General features: G+C 46.3%; 1 protein-coding gene across 1 annotated transcript in view; it reads left to right on the top strand.

Annotated features, from left to right (window-relative positions):
• Positions 1-25,247, top strand: part of LOC108874498 (titin-like) — a 169,092-nt gene that overhangs the window by 98,803 nt on the left and 45,042 nt on the right. The window contains 52 exon segments of the mRNA XM_051068894.1: positions 12-311; positions 388-569; positions 911-1,040; positions 1,144-1,334; positions 1,572-2,001; positions 2,220-2,525; positions 3,120-3,301; positions 3,407-3,536; positions 3,706-3,857; positions 3,961-4,108; positions 4,481-4,646; positions 4,956-5,107; positions 5,366-5,662; positions 5,814-6,113; positions 6,390-6,704; positions 6,789-6,937; positions 7,093-7,243; positions 7,376-7,657; positions 7,757-8,059; positions 8,184-8,486; positions 8,621-8,902; positions 9,039-9,226; positions 9,396-9,507; positions 9,761-10,063; positions 10,243-10,551; positions 10,662-10,943; positions 11,128-11,427; positions 11,680-11,973; positions 12,062-15,034; positions 15,157-15,477; positions 15,646-15,930; positions 16,046-16,351; positions 16,488-16,651; positions 16,765-16,999; positions 17,112-17,387; positions 17,481-17,780; positions 17,910-18,212; positions 18,310-18,609; positions 18,777-19,064; positions 19,238-19,540; positions 19,792-20,094; positions 20,194-20,499; positions 20,999-21,286; positions 21,445-21,735; positions 21,830-22,117; positions 22,207-22,489; positions 22,679-22,986; positions 23,096-23,200; positions 23,348-23,545; positions 23,647-23,943; positions 24,069-24,656; positions 24,790-25,092. Of these exon segments, the coding sequence (XP_050924851.1) occupies positions 12-311; positions 388-569; positions 911-1,040; positions 1,144-1,334; positions 1,572-2,001; positions 2,220-2,525; positions 3,120-3,301; positions 3,407-3,536; positions 3,706-3,857; positions 3,961-4,108; positions 4,481-4,646; positions 4,956-5,107; positions 5,366-5,662; positions 5,814-6,113; positions 6,390-6,704; positions 6,789-6,937; positions 7,093-7,243; positions 7,376-7,657; positions 7,757-8,059; positions 8,184-8,486; positions 8,621-8,902; positions 9,039-9,226; positions 9,396-9,507; positions 9,761-10,063; positions 10,243-10,551; positions 10,662-10,943; positions 11,128-11,427; positions 11,680-11,973; positions 12,062-15,034; positions 15,157-15,477; positions 15,646-15,930; positions 16,046-16,351; positions 16,488-16,651; positions 16,765-16,999; positions 17,112-17,387; positions 17,481-17,780; positions 17,910-18,212; positions 18,310-18,609; positions 18,777-19,064; positions 19,238-19,540; positions 19,792-20,094; positions 20,194-20,499; positions 20,999-21,286; positions 21,445-21,735; positions 21,830-22,117; positions 22,207-22,489; positions 22,679-22,986; positions 23,096-23,200; positions 23,348-23,545; positions 23,647-23,943; positions 24,069-24,656; positions 24,790-25,092 (16,251 nt within the window).

The following is a 25,247-nucleotide window of genomic DNA, read 5'->3' as shown; positions in this document are numbered from 1 at the left end:
TCGTGTTACAGGTACTCCATCTGCCCCTGAGAAGCTGCACTACACTGACAGAAGTAAGGGCACCATCACTCTTGCCTGGCAGCCACCTCGTACTGATGGTGGCAGTCCCATCAGAGGGTACTACGTGGAGAAAATGAGGTCTGATGGCACAGAGTTTGAAGTGGCCAACCGCAAGATCTTCACTGAGTGCTGTGGCACCGTCGAGAACCTTTCTGAGAACCAGGAATACGAGTTCCGTGTCAAGGCTGTGAACGAGATCGGGGAAGGAGATCCATCCAAGCCAATCACCGCCAAGATCCAGGATGATGAAAGTATGAAACTTGCTCTTAAAATCTTAATGTTAAAATGACACAGGACTGAAAATTAACAAATGCTTGTTGTCTGCAGTTTCTCCTGTTATCACGATTATGAAGTTCTTCAAGAGCAATGCCATCATTGTGAAGAAAGGCGCAGCCATCGACATCCCAGCGGAAGTGAAGGGACTTCCTCTACCAACAATCCAATGGATGAAGGACGACGTGGTGCTGGAGAAGCCTGAGGATGAGAAAATGACAATGGAGACTGAGGAGGTTAGAACTGCTTCATTAGATCATAGACTTCGGACATTAACCACATTCCTACAATCCACCATCCATTCACCTGCCATAACCATTTCTTCACTAAGCAGTATGTCTTGTCTATTTCATTGAATTATGCTTGAGAAGAGGAAAGCACTATACACTCTGTCACTGTTGAGGGTCAGTGGCATCTTTTCCTAGTTGCTTTGGTGCCACCAAACTTTAAAAAAGGACAAACTTAAAACTTCAAAACTATTACAAGACTAAATCATCAGTGATATTATGATTTTTGCTCAGCTGCAGTCAGGTTTGTATGAGGAACAAACAACAAGCTAAGCTTTTTTAATCTTCAGGTTAACCGGACAACTTTGACAACAAAGATTGCCATCCCAGTAACTGTCAGGCAGGACAAGGGCAGCTACAAGCTTGTGGCTGAAAATTGCCATGGCAAAGCTCAGCATGTCATCAGAGTCGAGATCCTTGGTAAGAACATCACCAAAAAACAAAATCATACACTAGAAATGTTTGAAAGTTATTTTCACCTTTCCATAATGAGTATTACATTGACCCAAACCTTTATTTTCAGACCGTCCTCTTCCTCCAAGGAACATTGTGGTCTCAGACATCAAGGCAGACTCGTGCTACTTGACCTGGGACGCCCCAGAGGACAATGGAGGCAGCGAGATCACAAACTACATCGTGGAGCGCAGAGACGCCAGCAAGAAGAAGTCAGACTTCGATGTTCTCACCATCCACCTCATTGATAGGAGATATGGGGTGAGTCAAGGCTGAAGGGACTGAAACTAGGGTTGGGATACACTGCTTTGATTGTTAAATGCTGATAACAAAGTAAATACTTGATACTTGACATTTGAAATCCATGAGATTACTTAATATTTTCTGTTAAAGAGTGGGACAACATTAAAAAAAACAATAAAATCTCTAAATCTCATAATCTTCACAATCATCTTATATTTGATTTTGTCTTTAACAAAACATGTTCTGCTCCCGCAGGTCTACAAACTGGACTTGAATGGTGCCTACCAGTTCAGGATCAAAGCTGAGAACAAGTATGGCGTCAGCGATGGCTGTGACTCAGAGAAAGTCCAGTTGAGGGATCCATTTGGCCTCCCTGGACCACCACGTAACCCCAAAATCATCGCCGCCACTGCAACCACCATGACCCTGACATGGGACCCTCCTCTGGACAATGGTGGCTCCACCATTCAGGGTTATTGGCTGGAAAAGAGGGAGCGTGGCGCCGTCTACTGGGGTCGCGTCAACCGAGCTCCAGTCACCAAACCAGCAGTGAAGGGCCTGCAGTACACTGTGCTCAAACTCATTGAAGGAACAGAGTACCAGTTCAGGATCGCAGCCTGCAACGCTGCAGGAGTTGGACCACACAGCGAGGCCACTGAGTGTCGCTTTGCCGTGGATCCATGCAGTGAGTGTCAACCCTCCTACTGTTTTAAAACTTTTTAAAAAATCTTTGCAGACAAGTTGTGTTGAAATGTGCATTTATACTGAAAATCCTGGACAATGCCAGTAACATGCTCTTTATTTAGTATGGTTTGGTCCTCAGACCTTCAGATTTTGTGATTCTTTCGCAGTTCTTTTATGATATAAAGACTGACCTGTGACTCATCCATGCTCCTTTCTTAGATCCTCCAAGCCCACCTGGAACCCCTGAGGTTAAAGACAAGACCAAGAACAGCATCACTCTCACCTGGAGTCCACCGGACAGAGATGGTGGTAGCCCCATCAAGGGTTACATCATTGAGGTCCATGAGGAGGGGTCTCCTGATTGGAGGAGGGTGAACCCTGCTGACAAGCTCCACCCATCCTCCGAAATCACCGTCCCTGACCTGAAGGAGGGCAAAAAATGCAAGTTCAGGATCTATGCCGTGAACGCCGCTGGCAACTCAGAGCCCGCCCGGACAGGCGATATCCTGGTTCAGGACATCCTGAGTAAGAACCCTCCAACCACAACAGCTTTAGACCTGCTCACAGTACAACAACTGCTGCTGTTAATGCTAATATTTAGTTTTGATGATTCATAGTTCAGACTGTTGGTGCAGATGGTTTCATTTATGTCTGATAAAGGTGTCTCACAAGGATCAGTACCAGTGCCCCTGACATTTAATCTGTACATGAATAATATTCATTTTCCAACTGTTGATCTCTATGCTGATGATATCATCTTGTACGTCCTTTCATGACCTCAGTGAGTGATGTGAAGCTTGTTCTAAGCTCCAAAAAGACAAATTGAATGATTGCTTTGCACAAGACCGTAGATAGAGATTAAAAATCAGTGCAGCATTATAAGTGCAGACCAAGATTGTCTTATAAATTCACTTTGAACAAAAAATTCAAATTAGGTTCTGATAGTGGGGGAGAGCTTGTTCTGAGTCTTGTTATTCTGTGTATACAGTATGTATAGTTCTCAGATCATTAACATCTCTCTGTCTGTGAAGCTCAACAGATTTGTTACTTAAATTTACTTTAAATTTTACTACACATAAACAGAGCATGCTGGTTTAATGCTGCTTGTTTGTTCTCTAGTCGAGCCAACTGTAACTCTGGATGTGAGTGCTCAAGACCTGATGAACTGCAGAGCAGGAACAACCATCAAGATTCCTGCCACCATCACCGGACGACCCGTTCCCAAAGTCACCTGGACCTTCGACGGAACCGCTGAGACTGAGAAGAAGAACGAACTTCACACGCTGCCTATTGACTCAGAGGTGAGATTCTATATGTAACAGATCAAGAATCATAGATTTGTCTTTCTTTCACCCACAGAAGAGAACTTTGTGACTCTAACATCATGCTGCTGTTTTTCTTTTCAGGTCCACTCCACTGACACAACCTCGGTGATTGTGATCCCAGAGAGCAAACTGAACCACACTGGCCGATACATCATCAATGCTGAGAGCCCTGCAGGGCACAAAGTGGTCAAAGTCAGAGTCACTGTGCTTGGTAAGCAAAGATTTAGAGATATGAGGATTTTATTCACTCATGAGACTGTACTAAAAAGACTACTTTGTAATGAAGAAATTAAACAACAGAGTTAGGAAAAGGATATAAAAAATAAATACATCTGGCAGATTATTACTTGTCTTTAATTTCTTGTTGTGTGGATCCACAGACCTACCTGGATGTCCTAGAGACCTGAAGGTGAGTGACGTGACAAGGGGAACCTGCAGACTCACCTGGAAAGCACCAGAGTGTGATGGAGGCGACAGGGTCAAGAGCTACTTCATTGAGAAGAAGACAGTGGAGGGCAAAGCCTGGACCAAGGTACAACCTCATAGCAACAGAATAATACACTCTGAACTGTGTGGGTATTGAAAACCAAGGCACTGTTGCTGCTCATATGTAAAATCTGACCCTCATCTTTCAGGTTAACTCAGCCTGTGCAGCTCAGTCCCTGGTGGTTCCAGACCTGATAGATGGTCAGGATTACCTGTTCCGCATCCGTGCTGAGAACCGCTTTGGATTCGGTCCATTCATCGAGACCATCCAGAGGACCAAAGCCAGAGATCCCATTCGTATGTTTTATCTTTATTCTTATGTCAGATGCATTTTACTGTACTGGACAAAAAACCTGCACTTATTTAGTGAATACATTCTTAAACAATATTCATGCGTATTGAACGAGGGTATAAATTTGTTAACTCAACAAAAGATGTGGCTGTGTTCATATGTTTTCTATTTTTTTAAGGATGTTCAATTATATGTGGGCGATGGTGTTATCATATACATCAGAAATTATTTATCACAAATTCAAGAAGCTTTACAGTCTGACTTTAACGCGTCACATTTCACTGAAAATTCATATGTTTTGCTATTGATAAAATAATGGTCTTGTTTCTTCTTCAGTTACCAGTATGTGATCTTACATGTATTCATTGTGTTTGCAGATCCTCCCGATCCTCCAACGAGGTTGAAGATCCAGAACGTGAGGAAGGGCACTGTGACTTTGACCTGGAAGGCTCCAAAGAACGACGGTGGTTCACCCGTCACCCACTATAGCGTTGATCTGCTCTGCTGGGATGCCAGCGGCGCCCAGAAGGAGTCCTGGAGGAGGTAACACTTCAGCAGAAATTGGTGCACTAGGTTCCTAGTATATGAGACTCAATCTGGGAACTAAGTCAGGCCAGGTCCAAATTATATTCTGCTGAAGGTCTGACCATCTTCAGGTGCATTTTGGATTGGGATGTGTTCCAAATATTTGGTTCCAATCTGTGGATCTTCCTCACTTATGTTTTTAGTTTTGTGAGCACAAAACATAAATCAAAAATAAATAAATTAATAAATTATGAAATGGTTTGAGGTTTTGTTTTGTTGTGGGTTCGCTGTTAACTACAGTTAAACCATCTGTGCTGTTTCCTGCAGGTGTAACAGGAGAGATGTGGACACCACCAGTTTCAAGGTGGAGGATCTGACAGAGGGAGACGAGTATGAGTTCAGAGTTGTGGCGTACAATGAGGCTGGAGCCAGCCGACCCTCATCCACTGCTGGACCCATTGTCATCCAGGACCAGACCTGTAAGATCAAGACTCTAAAATGTTTCATTAGAGACACTATAGAGCTGCATTATGAGAAATGCTCCAGGGTTAAATGTCAGGCTATTTCCACCTCTGCTTCCAGATTGCATCTCAAGGTTTTAGCAAATGTTTGACTTTGATTTCTGTAGGTCCAAAGATCTTAATGTGATTTGTTCCCAGAAGAATCCTCGGGGTTCAAAAGAGAAGTTAATTTGAAAAACCGGTCACAATCACCTTATTTTCTCGTTTGCCTTACAGGTGCTCCATCCATCGAGCTGAACGAGTTCATGGAAGCTGAGCAGGGCACTGACATTAGCATCGTGGCCAAGATCCGTGGCTGTCCGTTCCCCACACTCACCTGGTACAAAGCTCCACCCCACAAGTCTGACGACAAGGTGGAGGTTCAGTACGATGAGCACATCAACAAGATTGTGTCGGACGACAGCTGCACGCTGCTCATCCAGCAGGGCAAACGTCCCGATACTGGCCTGTACACGCTGGTGGCCTCCAACAGCCTCGGCAAGGCCACCAAGGAGATGAGGCTCAATGTGCTCGGTACGAACAAAAAGATCAGAACAAACCAACAGAACTGAAAATTACTTTACTGAATTATACATAGATTTGTCTAAGAGCAGGTACTGTGTGAATATCTGTGGTGAGTTGCCGCAAAGATTTCTCTCAGTTTCTACATATATTGCTTTTCTAGGCCGACCCGGTGCTCCCTCTGCTCCCATTAAGTTTGAGGAGATTGGAGCTGAGAAGATCACACTCTCCTGGCTGCCGCCAAAGGATGATGGTGGCTCCAAAGTCACAAACTATGTCATCTGGAGGCGGGTAGCCAACAGGAAGACTTGGGTGCCTGTCACCAGTGAGCCCAAAGAGAGGATCTGGACGGTAGAGAACCTGATGGAGGGACACGAGTATGTGTTCCGCATCATGGCCCAGAACAAGTATGGAGTTGGAGAGCCTCTGGACAGCGACCCCGAGGTCGCCCGAAACCTCTACAGTGAGTGCTCATGAAAAATGAGAGTCTGTCACAGATTCTCATTTACTAACTATAACATACAGTATGATCTCAAATACCTAAATCAGTCAGTCTATACGTTGTTCATGCATTTACATGTTAAGTGTATCACATTGAGCTCTTAACATAATTGACAATGGTTCTGTTGAATAAAACTTGTCAATTTTGTGTAAAAGTCCCTACTTTTTCACTCAGCCAGTGGATACCACAGAGGACAAATATTTAACCCTCTAATCTATTATACTTTCTGTTCTGCAGCTGTCCCTGGCCAGTGTGAGAAACCAACAGTCACTAGTATCACCATGGACTCCATGACTGTTAACTGGGAGGAGCCTGAGGATGACGGTGGCACCCCGATCACTGGCTACTGGCTGGAGCGTAAAGAGACAACAGGCAAACGCTGGACCCGCGTCACCCGCGACCCCATCCGTCCCATGGGTCTAGGAGAGTCATTCGTGGTGAGCGGACTCATTGAGGGCTCCCAGTACCTGTTCAGAGTGTCCGCCATCAATGCTGCAGGACCTGGACTCGCCAGCCCCCCCACAGACCCCATCTTTGCCAGAGACCCCATCTGTAAGAGTTATATTCTGATATCATACAAGTTCATTTTTTAATTCACAGAGCAAGACATTAACCACTTGTCATCCTCTCCCATAGCTCCACCCTCTCCTCCAACCCCCAAGGTTTCTGATTGGACTAAATCCACAGTGGACCTGGAGTGGATCCCTCCTTTGAAGGACGGAGGCTCCAAGATCATTGGCTATTGGGTGGAATACAAGGAGGAGGGCACAGAGGCCTGGGTCAAGGTAAGAGGAAACACTTTACTTGACACGGTTTTACTATGCTACAAAATATAAGTCTGATAGGATTAGCAAACAAGGCAGGACCCTTGAGACCTTAATAATTTCTTGATAATAATATTTAATAATTTCTTTAATTACTGAATGTTTCTGTTTTGCAGGCTAAGGAAACCGAAGTCCGTGGCACCCGCTTAGTGATCACTGGTCTGAAGACTGGCGGTCAGTACAGATTCAGGGTAATCGCCTTCAATGCTGCTGGTAATGGCGAGCCAGGCGAAGTCCCAGAGGTGCTCGAAGTCAACGATAGAACCAGTGAGTTAGAGTCCGAAAATCTGAGATTGTTGCAAATTTCTTTCACATCAAATCATTGTTCTGTCAAAAATGACATGTTTGTTAGTCTTTGAAGAAAAAGCAGTACTGTAATGTTGACGTTCTTCTCCTCAGTTGCCCCTGAGGTTGACCTGGACGCCTCGGTGAAGGAGAGGATGGTGGTCCATGCTGGCGGCGTGATCCGCATCATCGCTTATGTGTCAGGCCAACCAGCCCCAGAGGTCACCTGGAGCAGAGATGGAGCTGCACTGCCTCCCGAGGCTAAAGTGGAGACGACAGCCATCAGCTCCTCTCTGGTTATCAAACCCTGCACCAGGAGACACCTCGGCGTCTACACCCTGTCTGCCAAGAACACTGGAGGAGAGAAGAAGAAGAACATCACAGTGGAAGTTCTGGGTGAGATACTGGTTTCATAAAAATAAAATCTTTAGATATATGAAAACAATTTTAAAAGGTGTTTCTTTTTTATCAAAACTGGTTTGTATCCTTCCTTAGATGTCCCTGGGCCTGTTGGTATCCCCTTCACCGCGGAGAACCTGAGCATCGAGTCATGCAAGCTCAACTGGTTCTTCCCTGAGAATGATGGTGGCTCTCCCATCAGTAACTACATCATTGAGAAGCGTGAGGCCGAGCGCAAGGCTTGGACCTCGCTCTCCTACACCGCAAGCAGACAGAACGCCATAGCAACCGGACTCACCACCGGAAAGGCCTACTTCTTCAGAGTGGCTGCCGAGAACGCCATTGGCATCGGACCCTTCGTGGAGACTGCAGCCGAAATTGTAGTCAAGGAACCCATCAGTGAGTTTAGTTAAAACACACATGGTTATCCATCATCTTTTTCTGTACTATTATCTGTAATTGAATTACTAAACAAGTTCCCATCTTCAGAAATAAAAAAATAATGGTTTTACATTTCTTTCAGGTGTGCCAGACCGCCCTGAGGATCTGGAGGTCACCAAGGTCACCAGGGACATGATCTGCCTCACCTGGAAGCCGCCTAAGTATGATGGCGGCTCAGAGATCACCATGTATATCCTGGAGGCACGTAAGATTGGCAGAGACAAGTTCACCAGACTGACAAAGGAAAAGCTGATGGAGAGGAAGTACACCTACGATGGTCTGAGGGAGGGTGACACCTATGAGCTCAGGGTCCTCGCCGTCAATGAGGTTGGACCTGGCAAACCATCATTCTGCACCAAACCAATCACTTGCAAGGATGAACTGGGTGAGGACTTATTAACAGGACCAGCTGTCTTTAATCAGTCCTCATTTATAAAGTAAAAAATAAAAAATAGAAACACCAAAAAATACCAAGTGTATCCCTTCATCTAACTCTGTCTTTATTTTCTGTTCTTACAGAGCCACCGACTATCGAGCTGGACTTCCGTGATAAGATCATCATCCGTGTGGGTGAGAGCTGCCTGTTGCAGGGCCGCTACACTGGCAAACCTTCTCCATCCATTTTGTGGTACCGTGACGACGAGGAGCTGAAGGCTGACAAGCACATCATGTTCAAGAACACACTGACCACCATGTCACTGGGCCTGATGAAGGCAAAGCGCGAGCACAGCGGAAGATATGTGGTGGTGGTGGAGAACAGCACTGGATCCAGGAAAGGAGTCTGCAATGTCACGGTTGTTGGTATGTAGACAGACTAACAAAGCTTCAAAATAGCAAGCTTTTATGAGTTAGACGGGTTTTGGTTGATCACAACATCACAGGTTCCTCATTTTTAGACATTTTTAAAACTTTTTTGTTCTTTCTTTTTTCCCTGCAGACCGTCCAACTCCCCCTGTTGGCCCAGTGGTGTTTGAGGAGGTGCACAGGGAGTACATGGTCATCTCCTGGAAGCCTCCGCTGGACAGCGGTGGTGTGGATGTCTCCAACTACATAATTGAGAAGAGAGATGTCAACAGAGATATCTGGACTACGGTGACATCCGCCACAACCAAGACCACATGCAAGGTGGGTCCAGACAGTTTGTTGACCTGACTTTAGTCAACTATCATGATGTCAGATGTTCAGGGATGCAAAAATTTATACCTGACGCAAAACGAGCCATTTTCCCAGTAAAAGCAATTTACTGAAATTGAGATGTTCTTCAGTTGTTGTTTGTTTTTGTTTTTTTTCTCAGATCCCCAAACTGACCGAGGGCAGGGAATACATCATGAGAATCTCCGCTGAGAACATGTATGGCATCAGCGACCCACTGGAGTCTGAGGAGATGAAAGCCAAAGATCTCTTCAGTATGTTCTTCTCATACCCTGTTAAAACCCATGGAACTTTATAGTCCTCCTAAATTAATTTACATTTCTGAAATTTCTGCTTTCAAGAATCATTTTCTGAAAGCTTCAAAAAAGTCGACAGAATAAAAGCAATTTTGGTACAAATAAAAATGTGCAGACTGCATTCCTCTATAAATAGTCTTTCTACATTGGATAATGATCCTAAAATAACCTAGTTTTTAACCAAGTTTTTGCCCTCGTCTCTTCCCTGCAGGAGTCCCTGAGGCCCCTGAGATGCCGACCGTCAGGGAGGTGTATGCCACCAATGCTCTGGTGCTGTGGAACCGCCCTCGTGATGGTGGGAAGCCCATTACCAACTACATCCTGGAAAAGAAGGAGCCCGCAGCCAAGAGGTGGTCTCGAGTCACTAGAGACCCACTGTACCCGGCCACTCAGTTCCGAGTCCAGGACCTTGTGGAGGGCTGCGAGTATGAGTTCAGGGTGATGGCTGAGAATGAGCTGGGAACTGGAGACCCCAGTGTCCCCTCCAAACCCATTCTTGCCAAAGATCCTATCGGTCAGTGTGACACACACTCATTAAAAATATAATTAAGATCATCAATATATGCTATTTATTTTAGAACATTCTATATCTTATTTCCAAATGTGTTTTTGTACTTACTTATAATTAAATTTTAGTCACTTGTATAATTTACTGTCTGTAAATCTGTCTTCTTTGATATTTTCTCCTCACAGTACGCCCCAGCCCTCCAGTGACCCCAGAGGCCTACGACAAGACCAAGGACTCGGTCAGCCTTAAGTGGCAGATGCCCCGCCATGATGGCAAAGGCCGGATCTTTGGCTACCTTGTTGAGTACCAGAAGCCTGGCGCTGTTGAATGGATTCAGGCAAATGAGTCCCCAGAACAGTGTCCTGACCTCCACTACGTGGTGACAGGCCTGACTGATGGAAAGGAGTATGCCTTCAGGATCTTCACTGTTAATGCTGCCGGCAAATCTGACCCTGCCTACGTCAAACAGCCCATCAAAGTGCACGACAGACTGGGTAAGGGTTCCATTCTTAACTCTTCTGTTTTCATCTGCATTGCATAGCACACATTTGGCCTATCATACGCTTACAAAATTTGGTAAATTTGTACCTATTTGTGTCTACAGAGGAGCCTGAGTTGCTGCTGGATGCCAACATGGCACGTGACCACCTGGCAATGTTGGGCACTGACATCACCCTGAGTGCCACCATTAAGGGTGTACCAACACCCACTGTTAGCTGGAAGAAGAATGACGGAGATGTTCCTTCTCACATCACCGTTGCTGTCACTGCCACTGGCAGCAAAGTCTTCATTCCCAAGTGTGTTCGCGCAGACTCCGGCAACTACACCATCACTGTGGAGAATGCTGCTGGCAAAAAATCAGCAACCGTTGCTGTGCTTGTGCTGAGTAAGTGAAACGTTTACTAACATAAATAGCATATGGTCAGTTTTAAAAACACAAAAAACCTATTTGTAAAGACTTAGATACTTCGTGTTTATATTACAATACAGTCATACAGTCATGACTTGAAGAAAGAATATATCTAAATTTTAGAATATATGAGAATTTTACACACGTTTGTTTCCTCCAGATAAGCCTTCTCCTCCCAGAGACCTGGTGGTCTCTGAGGTGACCAGTGAGTCCGCCTACCTGACATGGAAGGCTCCTGAGGACAATGGTGGTGCTGTCATCTCCCACTATGTTGTGCAGAAGAAGGATGTGGCTGCCGAGCAGTGGGTTCCAGTCGCTGCAGCCAACAAGAAGCTGAGTCTGATGGCCATGTATCTGATGGAAGGAATCCAGTACCTGTTCAGGGTGGCTGCTGAGAACCAGTTTGGCAGAAGCGATTTTGTTATGACCAAGACACCCATCAAGGCTGTCGATCCCCTCTGTGAGTAAAATTAATAATTACACTTCAGCATCTAATTTGAGGTTCGTCACAACGAAACAAAAGAAAAATATAGGAGAGTTTAGAATGATTATCACTAGTGATCAACAGTAATTTTAATTCTTTGGGACTGAAAATTCTGTCAGTCAATCTGTGCAATCTCATCTTTGGAAAATGTTAAATGTTTTAAAAATTTCAGTAATTTAAATCCACCAGTAATCAGCAATTAATTGTCCTTTCCTGGACACCTTTAAGATCCTCCTGGCCCACCCAAGAACCTGCACCACACTGATGCAGAGAAGACAGAGGTGTGGTTGGCATGGGAGTGGCCTGACCGCACAGGTGGAAGTGAAATCACCGGCTTCATCGTGGAGCACCAGGAAGAGGGCCAGACTGACTGGGTCACCTTCAAGACCGTGACCAATGAGCACGCCCACGTCACTGGTCTGGTGGAGGGCAAGACTTACCGCTTTAGGGTCAAGGCTCAGAACGCCATTGGTGTGAGCCGTCCTGACACTAGTGTCCCTGTCACCTGCCAGGAGAAGACATGTAAGACACATGATTCTTGAGAAATTGTTTCATATTGTGAATGCTGTTATAATTTGCAAGCTTAACGAAAACTCTGAAACTCTTTCAGTGCCACCAACTATCGAAGTTGATGTCAAGCTTATTGAGGGACTTGTTGTCAAAGCTGGCAGCACTATTACCCTTCCAGCCAAGATGACAGGCATTCCCATTCCCACTGCCAAATGGATGAGCGATGACAAGGAGATTGCATCAGAAGGCCGCTATCGCATTGAGACTGCTGGATCCTCAACCACCCTCAGTATCCCTGAGTGCCAAAGAGGAGACACTGGAGAGTACATCCTCACTGTGTCTAATCCCGCAGGCAGCAAAACTGTCGCCCTGCATGTCACCGTGCTGGACCTTCCAGGTCCACCCATTGGACCCATCAATATCTTAGAGGTGACCCCTGATCACATGATGATCCAATGGAGGGCACCCAAGGATGATGGTGGCACACCCATCACCAGCTATGTGGTGGAAAAGAAGGATGTGAAGAAACCATGGGAGCCCTGGTCTGTTGTGAGCTCTGGTGGCATCAGCACCAAGGCCAAGGTGTCCAGGCTTGAGAAGGGACGTGAGTACATTGTCCGTGTCCGTGCAGAGAACAAGATTGGCATCGGTGCTGGGCTTGAGAGTCCTCCCACTATTGCCAAGCACATGTTCAACCCTCCTGGTCCACCAGGCCCCCCAGATTGTTCTGATATCACAGAGAATGCTGTGACACTGGATTGGACCCCGCCAGAATATGATGGAGGAAGCCCCATCAGTGGCTATGTGATTGAACGCAGAGAAATGACAGGAAAGTGGATCCGTGTCAACAAAACTCCTGTGCTGGATGTCAGATACAGAGTCTCAGGCCTGTTTGAGGGCAACAGCTATGAGTTCAGAGTGTTCGCTGAGAACATTGCTGGTATCAGTGGGCCTTCTCTCACCTCCCAACCCCCTATCAAAGCTACTCGTGCTATCACCAAACCCGGACCCCCCGGCAATCCTAAACTGAAGGACTGGAGCAAATCCTATGCTGACATCTGCTGGACCAAGCCTACGAGAGATGGTGGCAGTCCCATTCTTGGCTATGTGGTTGAGGCCCAGAAGTCAGGAACTGCCCAGTGGGACAGAATCAACAAGGACCTCATCAAGATGTGTGCCTACAGAGTGCCAGGCCTCATTGAAGGAATGGAATACAGAATTCGCATCAGGGCAACCAACAAAGTTGGAGACAGTGAACCCAGGGAACTGCCTCAGGCCGTCTTGGCAAAGGACATTCTGGTGCCTCCTGAGCTTGTTGTTGACGTGTCTTGCCGTGACTCTTTGACAGTCAGAGCAGGTCAGATCATCAGTTTGATCACAAGGGTAAAGGGCAGACCAGATCCAGAGATCACATGGACGAAAGATGCCAGAGCCTTGTCCCGGGATAAGCGTATTGAAATGAACAACAACTACCCTCTGTGTGAACTGGTAATCAACGAGGCAGTCAGGTCAGACTATGGTAAATATGCAATTGTTGCCAAGAATAGCAGTGGACAGGCACAGGCTACAATTCTTGTCAATGTCCTGGACACACCTGGAGCTTGCCAGAACCTGAAAGTGGCCTATGTGACCAAGAAGTCCTGCATGGTGTCATGGGAGAACCCTGAGGACAATGGCGGCACTGAGATCACTCAGTACATTATTGAGTGCCGTCAGCCCAGCCAAAGAGGATGGACAGTGGTCTCCAGTGACTGCACCAAGCGCCTGTTAAAGGCTCCTCTTACTGAGGGTTGTGAGTACTTCTTCCGTGTCAGCGCAGAGAACAAGATTGGTGCTGGTCCACCTACTGAGACTAAGACACCTGTGTTGGCAGTTGATCCCATTGAGAAGCCTGGTGAACCCATTGACTTCCATATTTCTGAGGTTGGCAAGACCTTCTGCTTCCTGAAGTGGAAGAAGCCAGACTATGATGGTGGTAGCCGTAACCTGGGCTATCACGTTGAGAAGAAACCAAAGGAGGCCGAGGAGTGGGAGAGACTCCACAAGGGTGCCATTAAGGAGACTTACTTCATGGCTGATAGGTGCATTGAAAACCAGATCTACCAGTTTAGAGTTCAGACCAAGAATGAGGGGGGTGAGAGCAACTGGGTGACCACAGCTGAGGTCCTAGTTAAGGAACTGCTTGCGGAGCCTGAGGTCAAGATTAAACTGGATGGAACCCTCACGGTCAAGGCAGGAGACTCCATTCCTGTCGAGGCAACAGTGAAGGGCAAACCCCAGCCTGATGTCAAATGGACCAGGGATGAGAGCACAGAGGAGATTAAGAAGGGCCCCAGGCTTCAGATTGAAACTGGTGCTGACTTCTCAAAGTTGCTTCTTACCAACGCCAAGCGCACTGACAGTGGCAAATATGTTGTCACCGCCTCCAACAGTGCAGGAACCTGCTCTGCTCATGCCAAGGTCAACGTACTGGATAGGCCCGGCCCCATCAGGGATCTCAAGGTGTCTGGTGTCACCATTGACAGGTGCAATCTGGCCTGGGAAATCCCAGAGGATGATGGTGGCTGTGATATCTACAACTACATCATTGAGAAATGTGAGACCAAGAGGGGAGTCTGGTCTGTCCACTCCAATGCTATCATCACCAACAAAGCTAAAGTTACTCGCCTTATTGAGGGTAATGAGTATATCTTCCGAGTTCGTGCTGAGAATAAGATGGGTCCTGGTCCTGCAGTGCAGAGTGAGTCCATTGTTGCTGGCACTCAGTTCAGCGTACCTGATGCTCCTGAAGCACCAGAAGTAACCAAGATCGCCAAGGAGGAGATGACTGTAGAGTGGTCAGAGCCTGAGAAAGATGGAGGAAAGCCAATAACAGGTTATCTCTTGGAGAAGAGGGAGGAGCATGCCATTAGGTGGTCTCCTGTCAACAAAGATCCAGTCCCTGGAACTCGTTTCACAGTTCCTGGTCTACTGCCCCTCCATGACTACCAGTACAGAGTCAAGGCTGTCAATGAAATTGGCATCAGCAGCCCAAGCAAGCCTTCGCGTGCCATCACCGCCAAGGATGCAGTTGGTATGTCACCAGTAATTATGTTAACATTGTGCTTAATATTTGTGAACAAATGTAGTTCATGCAGTATTGCTGTAGACAAAATACATAGCTTCATGTTTACACAGCCTAATGTCTTCTTACAGAGCCTCCTGCACCTCCTACCAACCTGAAGGTCCGGGACAGCACTAAGTCAACTGTTACCCTGGGCTGGACCAAGCCCGTATCTGATGGTGGAGCTCCCATTATCGGCTACGTTGTGGAGATGAGGGTGCAGGGAACTGCCAAGAAGGGAGATGATGGTTGGAAGAGGTGCAATGTCGCAGCTCAGCTAGTTGTGTGCGAGTTCACAGTCACAAGTCTGGATGAGAAGCTTGTGTATGAATTCAGAGTGTCGGCTCAGAACCAGGTTGGCATGAGCCTGCCTTGCGACCTGGAGGGGGCTGTGATCCCAAGGGAGATTCTAGGTGAGGACTTCATCAAATTTCAATTGCTTTTATGGCCACCAGATGGCATCTAAGGTTTCGCTTGAGTGTCTGTGACAATGTTGTCATGTGTAACAACTATGAGATTACATCAAGATATGGTCTGTACCTGTGACATCAAGCTGACACCTGCACTGTTTCTTCCAACAGAGGCACCAGAGATTGACATGGATGCTAACCTGAAGCAGGGACTAACACTGAGAGCTGGCTGTCCCATCAGGCTTTGTGCCACCATCAGAGGCAGACCACCTCCCAAGGTAACTTGGAGAAGGATGGGCATTGACAACGTGGTCAGGAAGGGAAAAGTCGACCTCATCGACACCATGACTTTCCTGGTCATTCCTGACAGCACACGCGATGACTCTGGCAAATACTGCCTGACTCTGCAGAGCCCTGCTGGAGAGAAGGCTGTGTTTGTGAATGTTAAGGTTCTAGGTACGTCCTTGTTTTCTTTGAGTACAAGTCATACAGTCTATATTTTTGAGTTCAGTAAAAAAAAAAAAAAAGTTTTAAAAAACAAAAAAACTTCATGATCTTTTGTTCCTCACAGACACTCCGGGACCTGTAATGAATCTGGAAGGTACCGACATCAAACAGACCTCAGTCACGCTGTCCTGGAATCCTCCAGAGAACAATGGTGGCAGCGAGGTCACTCATTATATTGTTGAGAAGCGTGAGATTGACCGCAAGACGTGGGCAACTGTCAAGGCCGAAGTAGCATTGGATAAGATTCCCTTCAAGGTCAGCAATCTGATGCCAGGGACCGAATACTACTTCAGAGTCACAGCTGTTAATGAGTATGGTTCTGGAGTTCCCAGAGTGACACCCACTTCCTACCTGGCCTCTGATCCTGTCAGTAAGTATCATCTCGTAATCATACAATGTGACACCTAAAAGCTCATTCACAGCCTACGGCTGTGCTCAGTTGTCTCCTTTCTATTTCATCAGTCATCAGAGACACTTGAACACGTGTGTCTGACTTCTTTTTTCAGGCAAGCCAGATCCTTGTGAAAAGATTGAGGTTCTGGAGATCACTAAAAACAATGCTACAGTTGGCTGGGTGAAGCCCGCAAGGGATGGTGGTGCCAAGATCGATGGTTACGTGATTGAATACATTGAGGTCAAACCTCCACCACCACCTCCAGCGCCTGTGGAGGTTTGTCATGTGATCAAGAAAACCCTTACGACCATTTTACTAATGTTCATGCTCTTATTTGAGTAAACTTGAAAAGTGTGAATCATTCATCTCCAATTCTCAACTTGCCACAGGTTGCAGAAGGAGAGGAGGCTCCTCCACCACCTCCTCCACCTCCAAAGGTAGAGGAGGAGGCAGAGCCTGAAAAGGAAGTATGGAATGCTTACACCACAGTGAAAGGTTTGACAATCAGCATCAGCGGCCTGAAGGAGGGCAAGAGGTACAAGTTCAGAGTGGCTGCCAAGAACATCATGGGCATGAGCTCATTCACCGAGACAAGGCAGCCAGTCGAAATCAAGGAACAGATGTGTAAGCCATTACTTTACTTTATTGTTGCATTATTATGATCACCATTTGTTATTTCAAAGCTGCTCCCAGCTTCACTAGAAGGTCTCTCAAATTCTCATGTCCTCACCTGCAGTGGAACCAAAGATTGTCATGCCAGAGTCAGTAAGTGCTAGAGCTGGAGCCAAGCTCAGAGTGGAGGCACTGGTTTCCGGAAAACCTGCTCCGACGTGCAAGTGGATGCGTGGTGAGAACGCAGTAGTGCCATCCAGTCGTCTGGCTGTGCACCAGTCCGGCAACCTGTGTGTCCTGATCATCAAAGATGTGTCAAGAACTGACAGCGGAGAGTACAGCCTGGTGGCTGAGAACAGTTCTGCAAAGGTGGTCCAGGCCCTGAAGATCGTCATCAGAGGTCAGTGTTCTCCATGAAATTAAGGTAATTTACATAATTTACATTAAATGAGTAACAGAAAACTGACTCAGCTGACTTCTCTGTGTGTTTCAGACATCCCTGGTCCTCCTGAGGGCCCCGTAGAGATCAGTGACATTGACTCTGATGCTTGCACCCTCACCTGGAACAAACCACTGGAAGATGGAGGCAGCAATATCACCAACTATGTGGTGGAGAAATGCGATGTGATCAGAGGTGACTGGGTGACGGCCGTCTCTTCCTGTCCAAAGACCACATCCAGGCTTGGAAAGCTCATTCCTGGAAAGGAGTATGTGTTCCGCATCCGTGCTGAGAACCGCTTTGGTGTGTCAGACCCCATTCAATCTGACAGGATGGTTGCCAAGTTCCCCTTCGGTAAGTTTAACTGAAATATGTCAGTGCAGGGTGCAGGTCTTGATAAACTTTAGAAGCAAGTTTCTGTCTAAATTTGACAGGTTTTATCATTACAGACTTTATTCATTTTGTCTATTTTGTCGTCACCAGATGTTCCTAGTGAGCCCCTCAACTGCCGTATCAACAAGACCAACAAGGACTGTATGTTTGTGGCCTGGGACAAGCCCGAGAATGACGGTGGCAGTCCCATCACAGGGTACTACATCGAGCGTAAGGAGAGGAACAGCCTGCTGTGGGTGAAGGCCAATGACACAGTTGTCCGTACCACTGAGTACCCATGTGCTGGCCTCATTGAGGGCCTGGAATACACCTTTAGAGTGTCTGCCATCAACCGTGCTGGCCAGGGCAAACCTAGCAAGAAGACTGACTTTGTCACTGCCAGAACACCTGTTGGTATGTTTGCTGCCAGTACTTGAGTAACAATCTCAACACACAACAATCATGTGATCTTGTTTCCTGACATCTGCTCGTTTGTCTCTTTGTGTCACAGACACTCCAGGTAAACCTGAGATCCTGGATGTCACAAAGAACTCTGTCACTCTGGTTTGGGCCCGTCCCAAGAATGATGGTGGAAGCAAGATCATTGGCTACTACGTTGAAGCCATGCGTGTGCCAGGAGACACTTGGATACGCTGCAACACCAGCAGCCAGAATGTGCCAAGGGAGGAATATACAGTTACTGGCCTGGAAAGAGACCTGCAGTACCAGTTCAGAGTCATCGCCAAAACTGCTGTCAACATGAGCAAACCCTCTGAGCCCACAGACCCTGTCCTGGTCTGTGCTGAAAATGGTGAGGTTTTGCTTTAATATTCTTATGACCAGGCTGATAAACCAGTCATTGTAACAACAATGTTATTGTGTTTTAAGCTTGACTACCATGAGCACATAGGTTTAAAAAAAATAAAAAGAGAGGTGAATCTCTGTAATACTTATTCATCTTATCTTTATTAAACACAGTTCCTCCAAGAGTGGAGCTCAGTGCCAGGATGCAGAAAGGTTTTAAGGTGAAGGCTGGAACCACAGTACTCCTGGAGGCTGAGGTGTTTGGTAAACCCATACCCAGAGTGACCTGGAAGAGAGGTGACAATAGCCTTAAGTCAGGTGAAGGGCAGGTCATCACCCAGCAGAGACATCACTTCCAGCTGGAGATGACAGGAGTCACCAAGGAGCACACGGGAACCTACACCATCCTGGCCGAGAACGCCAGTGGCTCCAAGACTGCAGAGGTCCAGGTCGACGTTCTGGGTGGGTACTTTTTTCTTTAGATGTTCTCTGAAATTCTACAAAGATACAAGCTGTAGGTTTTTACAGTCTATAGGCTGTATTCAAATCATATTCTACATGATGTACCCATAGTTTCACTAGTCAACATGCTGTGTTCATTTGGCTAATATTCTCTTAATTTGTTGTCTCCTTAGATGTGCCTGGCCCCCCTGCAAGTGCCAAATACAGTGAGGTGCTTGCCACCAGTATCAAGCTGTCTTGGACGCCTCCTCTGATGGACGGTGGTGCTTCCATCAGCAACTACATTGTAGACAAACGTGAGACCAGCAGAGCTAACTGGGCACAGGTGTCTTCCAAGATCAAGGGTGACAACCTTGAGTTCAATGTGGAGAAACTGATCGAGGGTCACGAGTACCAGTTCCGAATCCGCGCTGAGAACATGTGGGGAGTTGGAGACCCCCTCATCACGAACCCTGTCATCGCTAAGAACCCATTCAGTGAGCCATCACCAGCACCAGCACCATTTCATCTGGGTTTAGACATTACATAACAACATTAGTGGAAGTGGTAGTAACCACAGTTTAAAAGGAATCTAAAATGCTGACATCAATAAGACAAGATCGGTTCACACGTTCAGTCAACATCTTAAGTTTCTTGTCACACTGAATCGAGATTTAGTTGCTTATTTCAATCTTGAAATATATTTAGAATCTCCACACTAAAACCTTAACTTTTTCCACACTTGCAGCTGTCCCTGGCCCTTGTGAGGCCCCAGTGATCACCAATGTGACTAAAGACCGCATGACTGTGAGCTGGAAGGAGCCTGCTGATGATGGAAAGTCCACCATCCTGGGCTACATGCTGGAAAAGAAAGAGGTCAAGGAATTGAACTGGACCAAGGTGAACAGGAAACCTATGACAGAAAGGAGCCTTGATGTTACAGGACTCACTGAGGGAGCTGAGTATGAGTTCAGAGTGATTGCCATCAACGTTGCAGGGCTTGGCAAGCCCAGTGAGCCCTCGGCTGGCACCACTGCACAGAATCCCATCAGTGAGTTTCATGACTTAATGATATATTACATACTGTTATTCATAGAACTCAATGACATCCTATATGTAACCTAAAATTGATGAACGTGCTCTTTCCCAGCTCCTCCTGGTCCTGTTGTGAATCCCAGTGTGGCAGACACCACCCACAGCACCATCAGTCTCACCTGGACTGCTCCTACCAACAATGGTGGAAGCCCCATCATTGGATACTTGGTGGAGTGCAAGAGGACTGACACCGCAGACTGGATCCGCTGCAATGTCCCCAGGAACCTGCAGGACACCGACTATGTCATCCAGAACCTCATCCACAAGGCCGAGTACCAGTGCCGCATCACTGCTGTCAACAAGGTTGGCTTCAGCGAGCCAGCTGAAGTACCCGGCAAGCATGTTGCCCAGGACATCATCGGTATGTGTATTTATTTCAGAAACTTGTTTTAATATTGTAGGACAGTGAGTGTGAGTAGAAAATGGTATTATCAATATAATACCATGGTATACAAGATACAAACCTGTATTTTTCAAATACTTAAAACTGGCCCACACCTGGAAAAGTGCTGCTTATTCATAGGTGGTTGGATTATGCCAAAGACTGGAGGAAAATTAACCAAATAATTTAAGCTTGCTAACATCATATATCATCACTAAGGCCATCTTTGAATGAGAGGGCTCTGGTATATTTTGATTTCACTTGATAACCTAGACAGGCAGACTAGTTACTGTATACTTATTAAACTCCTCAGGAAAACATTTCTTTTTATCACTTTTTCTCATCATTAAAGTTCATTAAATTAGCAGTATTGTTCTCTATTTACATATATAACATCTGGCTGTTGTGCCATAATACAAAAGTAAGACTTTCCATACACTGTCACTCATGAAACTGTCCTCTTTGTGTGTTTGTGTAGTTCCTCCCGAAGCTGAGTTGAGTGCAGAGCTAAAGGACGGCCTGGAGCTACATGCTGGTGCCACCATGAGGCTGCAGGCCACCATCAAGGGCCGTCCCAATCCCAAGATCACCTGGGCAAAGATGAACACCAACATCAAGGACCGCCAAGGCATCGTCATCAAATCCACTAACACTGACACCATGGTGAAGGTGGAGAATGTCAACAGATATGATGCTGGCAAATACATTCTGAATCTGGAGAGCTCAGCTGGCATGAAGATGTACACCATTGTTGTCAAGGTTCTTGGTGAGTGAAGGACTTATCATTTATTTACTTTGGAAACACATTAACCTCGGTTTGTTTTCAATGATTGTAAAGACTTTGATGTGAGGACAATTTGAATTACACAATTACATTGGATGAATCACATCTAGGGTTGTAAAAGTGCTGTTGTATCTCTCCAGACACTCCTGGACCACCAGTGAACTTGATGGTGAAGGAGACATGCAAGGACAGATCTTCCATCTACTGGGATGCTCCTCTGATTGATGGTGGCTCTGAGATCACCCACTATATTGTGGAGAAGCGTGACACTGAGAGGAAGGCTTGGTCCGTTGTTTCCAACAACTGTCCAAAGACAGCATTCGATGTGCCAGACCTAGACGCCGGACGGTCCTACTGCTTCAGAGTGTCTGCAGTTAACCAGCTTGGTGCTGGGGAGTGCTGTGAGACAGCTGATTCAGTCAGAGCATCAGGTGGGTTGGGTGATAACAGATTTTGTGGTTGCCCTTCCTTTGTTCATTGTTTTTGGAAATATTATACACTCTGCATTGATATTTACTTTTTCAGAGGAGCCTGGGCCTGTCATGGACTTCAAGACCCTGCTGGTTACTAAGGACTCTTGCACTCTAAGCTGGAAGAAACCACTCACCGATGGTGGCAGCCGCATCATCTGCTATGTACTGGAGGTTCTCAACGGTGAGGATAAGTACAAGGAGCTAATGAGGTCCAAGAACATGCAATACAGCGCCAAGGACCTGGTGGAAGGCAGAGAGTACACCTACAGAGTCAAGGCCGTGAATGACACAGGAGAGAGCTCTGCAAAGGAGCTGAAGGTGGTCGCAAAGGACCAGATCAGTAAGTGTCTATATTTATAAAACCCATAGACAAAGACCTGTTTACAAAAATGTGTAGAAATCAAAAATACTGTTTTCTTTCCTCTGTAGTTCATCCAAGCTGTGACTTGAGGGAGCTGCCCAACATGTGCTATATTGCAAAGGAGGGTAGCACTGTCCGTCTGAAGATCCCAATCATTGGCAAACCTACACCCAAGGTCACCTGGAAGAAGGGAGATGACGAAGACCTGACAGACACCGGTCGAGTGTGCGCCGAGTCCTCTGCAGTCAACACCACCCTCCTGATCAGAGACTGCCAGAGGAGTGATGCTTCCAAGTACACCATCACCCTGAGGAACAGTGCTGGAACCAAGGAGTCCACCATCTTCATCAGGTAGGAATCAGATTGTACTAAGGCATGTAATTTCAGACAATGTAATGACAACATATAGAATACTTGTATCACAACAGGCTAGTTTCAGTCTTACACATGCATTCCTGCAACATTTAAATAAGTAACAAAGGTAAAAAAAATTAAAAAAAAAAAAAAAAACACGATTGAATCTCCTCTGTCTTCTTTTAGGGTGGTGGGTAAACCTGGCCTCCCTGGTGGACCCATTAAGTTCAAAGATGTTACTGCCGATGGTGCAACATTGAAGTGGGGTGCTCCCAAGGACGACGGTGGCTCAGAGATCACCAACTACATCTTGGAAAAGAGGGACTCCATCACCAACATGTGGGTGACTGTGTCCTCCACTGTTGAGACCAACACCATGAGGGTGACCGGTCTCCATGAGGGCACAGAATACATCTTCAGAGTCTCTGCTGAGAACAAGTATGGTGTTGGAGAAGGACTCAAGTCTGATCCCGTCGTTGCCAAACATCCATTCAGTGAGTGACTATAACATATATTTTAAAGGCCGAGGATGTTTAAGGAGGTTTAAGTGTTGAACTGAAAAATTTAGCTTTTCCTGACTACTGCATCACTGTTTTTCAACAGATGTTCCCGATGCCCCTGCTCCTCCTCAGATCATGAGCATGCGTCACGACTCTGCTTATCTGGCCTGGTCTGACCCCAGGAAGACTGGAGGATCTCCTATCACAGGTACAGTCAGCTTGAACACTTGAATTACCTACTGTCATGCATTCTATTTCTACTTCTTATTGCACTGTAATTGATATCTATATGATCAGTGCGTGTCATGTGAGCTTAATGTGGATTTTGATCTTCCCCTTTTGGTACTACCCTCAGGCTACCATGTTGAGTTCAAGGAGAGAAACAGTATGTTGTGGAAGAGGGCTAGTCCAGCTGCCTTGAGGATGAAAGAACACAAGGTAACTGGGCTAACTGAAGGCCTGGAGTACGAGTTCAGAGTCATGGCAATCAACCTGGCTGGCATTGGCAGACCCAGTGCACCCACCGATCCACAGGTGGCCCTGGATCCTGTTGGTAGGTGTCAAAAGTGTGGGAGTGGTAACACATATAAAAAAACACTAATCATATAAAGATAGAACACTGCATTGATATTTTTTTTATCTCTGTGTCATTAGATGCACCTGGCAAACCTGATGTAATCAGCATCACCAGGAGCACTGTGACCCTCCAATGGACTGAACCACAGTTCGATGGTGGCCACAGGCTGACTGGCTACATTGTTGAGAGGCGTGACCTGCCATCTAAGATCTGGGTTAAGGCTAACAATGTGAATGTTGTGGAGCCTGCATTCACTGTCACCGACCTGCAGGAGGGCTGCAAATATGAGTTCAGGATCAGAGCGAAGAATGCTGCTGGTGCCCTCAGCCCACCCTCCGAGCAGACGGATACCATTATCTGCAGAGATGAATATGGTAACATGAGGATGTAAAACAGTGCTAAAACTATTCTGAATGCTTTCAGTGAGACAGTATGACACTGAGGTAGAGACATGGCATACTGCGTGATAAATTACATATGTCTTGTTTTCTTCCAACAGCTGCACCAACCATTACTATTGATGCTCAGGTGATGGAGGGTCTGACTGTTCGAGCTGGTGATACCATTGTCATCACTGCCACAAGCATTTTAGGCAAACCTGCGCCAACATCATGCTGGTCAAAGGGAGGAAAGTACTTTAAGCCCTCTGACATTGTTCAAATTGAGACCACTGCAACCTCCTCTACTCTGTCCATCAAATATGCTGGCAGAAAGGACTCTGGAGAGTACATCATAACTGCCAGCAATCCTTTCGGTGTAAAGGAGGAAACTGTCAAGGTCAAAGTTCTGGATGTTCCTGGTGCTCCTGGGCCCATTGAATGTAGTGGTGTCTCATCTGAAAAAGTCACCCTTACTTGGACAGCTCCCACTGAGGATGGAGGCTCTCCTATCAAGTACTACACCCTGGAGAAGAGGGAGACCAGCCGCCTGCTCTGGACTGTCCTGGAAGAAAAGGTCATCGACTGTCACTATGTGGCCAACAAACTCATCCAGGGCAACGAGTACTTCTTCAGAGTCTCTGCTGTTAACCAGTATGGTGCCAGTGAGCCGTCTCACTCTGACGCAGTCAAGATGGTTGATAGATTTGGTATGTATCTTTAAGTTCATGTTCTCCAGTGCATTTTACATCCTGCATTTGTGCTTAGTTTTTTTTTAAGATAAAATATCTCCAGAAGAAGAATTAAGATTCATGAATGTGTTTCTTTTTTCTATATGTCTAGGTCCTCCTGGTCCACCATCCAAACCAGAGGTTGAGAAAGTGGATGGACATTCAGCCACTGTGACCTGGAGGAGACCAGCTGAGGATGGAGGAAGTGACATCATAGGTTACTGTGTGGAGAAGAAGGAGAAAAAGGCTATGAGATGGGTCAGAGCATCCAAGAAATCCATTGCTGAGCTCAGCTATGAAGTCACTGGTCTCGCTGAGGGCATGGAGTATGAGTTCCGTGTTCTTGCTGAGAACAAAGCTGGCTTTGGAGAGCCAAGTGAACCATCTATGCCCGTCAGAACTGTAGTCGCTGTCTGTAAGTAAAAACAAGTGTTTCAGCTGTGTCAAGCAAACAGGCCACCAAACTCCAAAATAAATTGTTTTATTACGTTAAGATGTTTACATGAAGCCATTTTTATAGGATGACGTATTTCATTTTAAAAGACACTAACCACCTCTTTTATCTCTCGC

This window comes from Lates calcarifer, unplaced genomic scaffold (assembly GCF_001640805.2).
Source record: "Lates calcarifer isolate ASB-BC8 unplaced genomic scaffold, TLL_Latcal_v3 _unitig_5444_quiver_468, whole genome shotgun sequence".
Classification (NCBI taxonomy): domain Eukaryota; kingdom Metazoa; phylum Chordata; class Actinopteri; family Centropomidae; genus Lates; species Lates calcarifer.
This window is presented reverse-complemented; position numbering and strand designations above follow the sequence as displayed.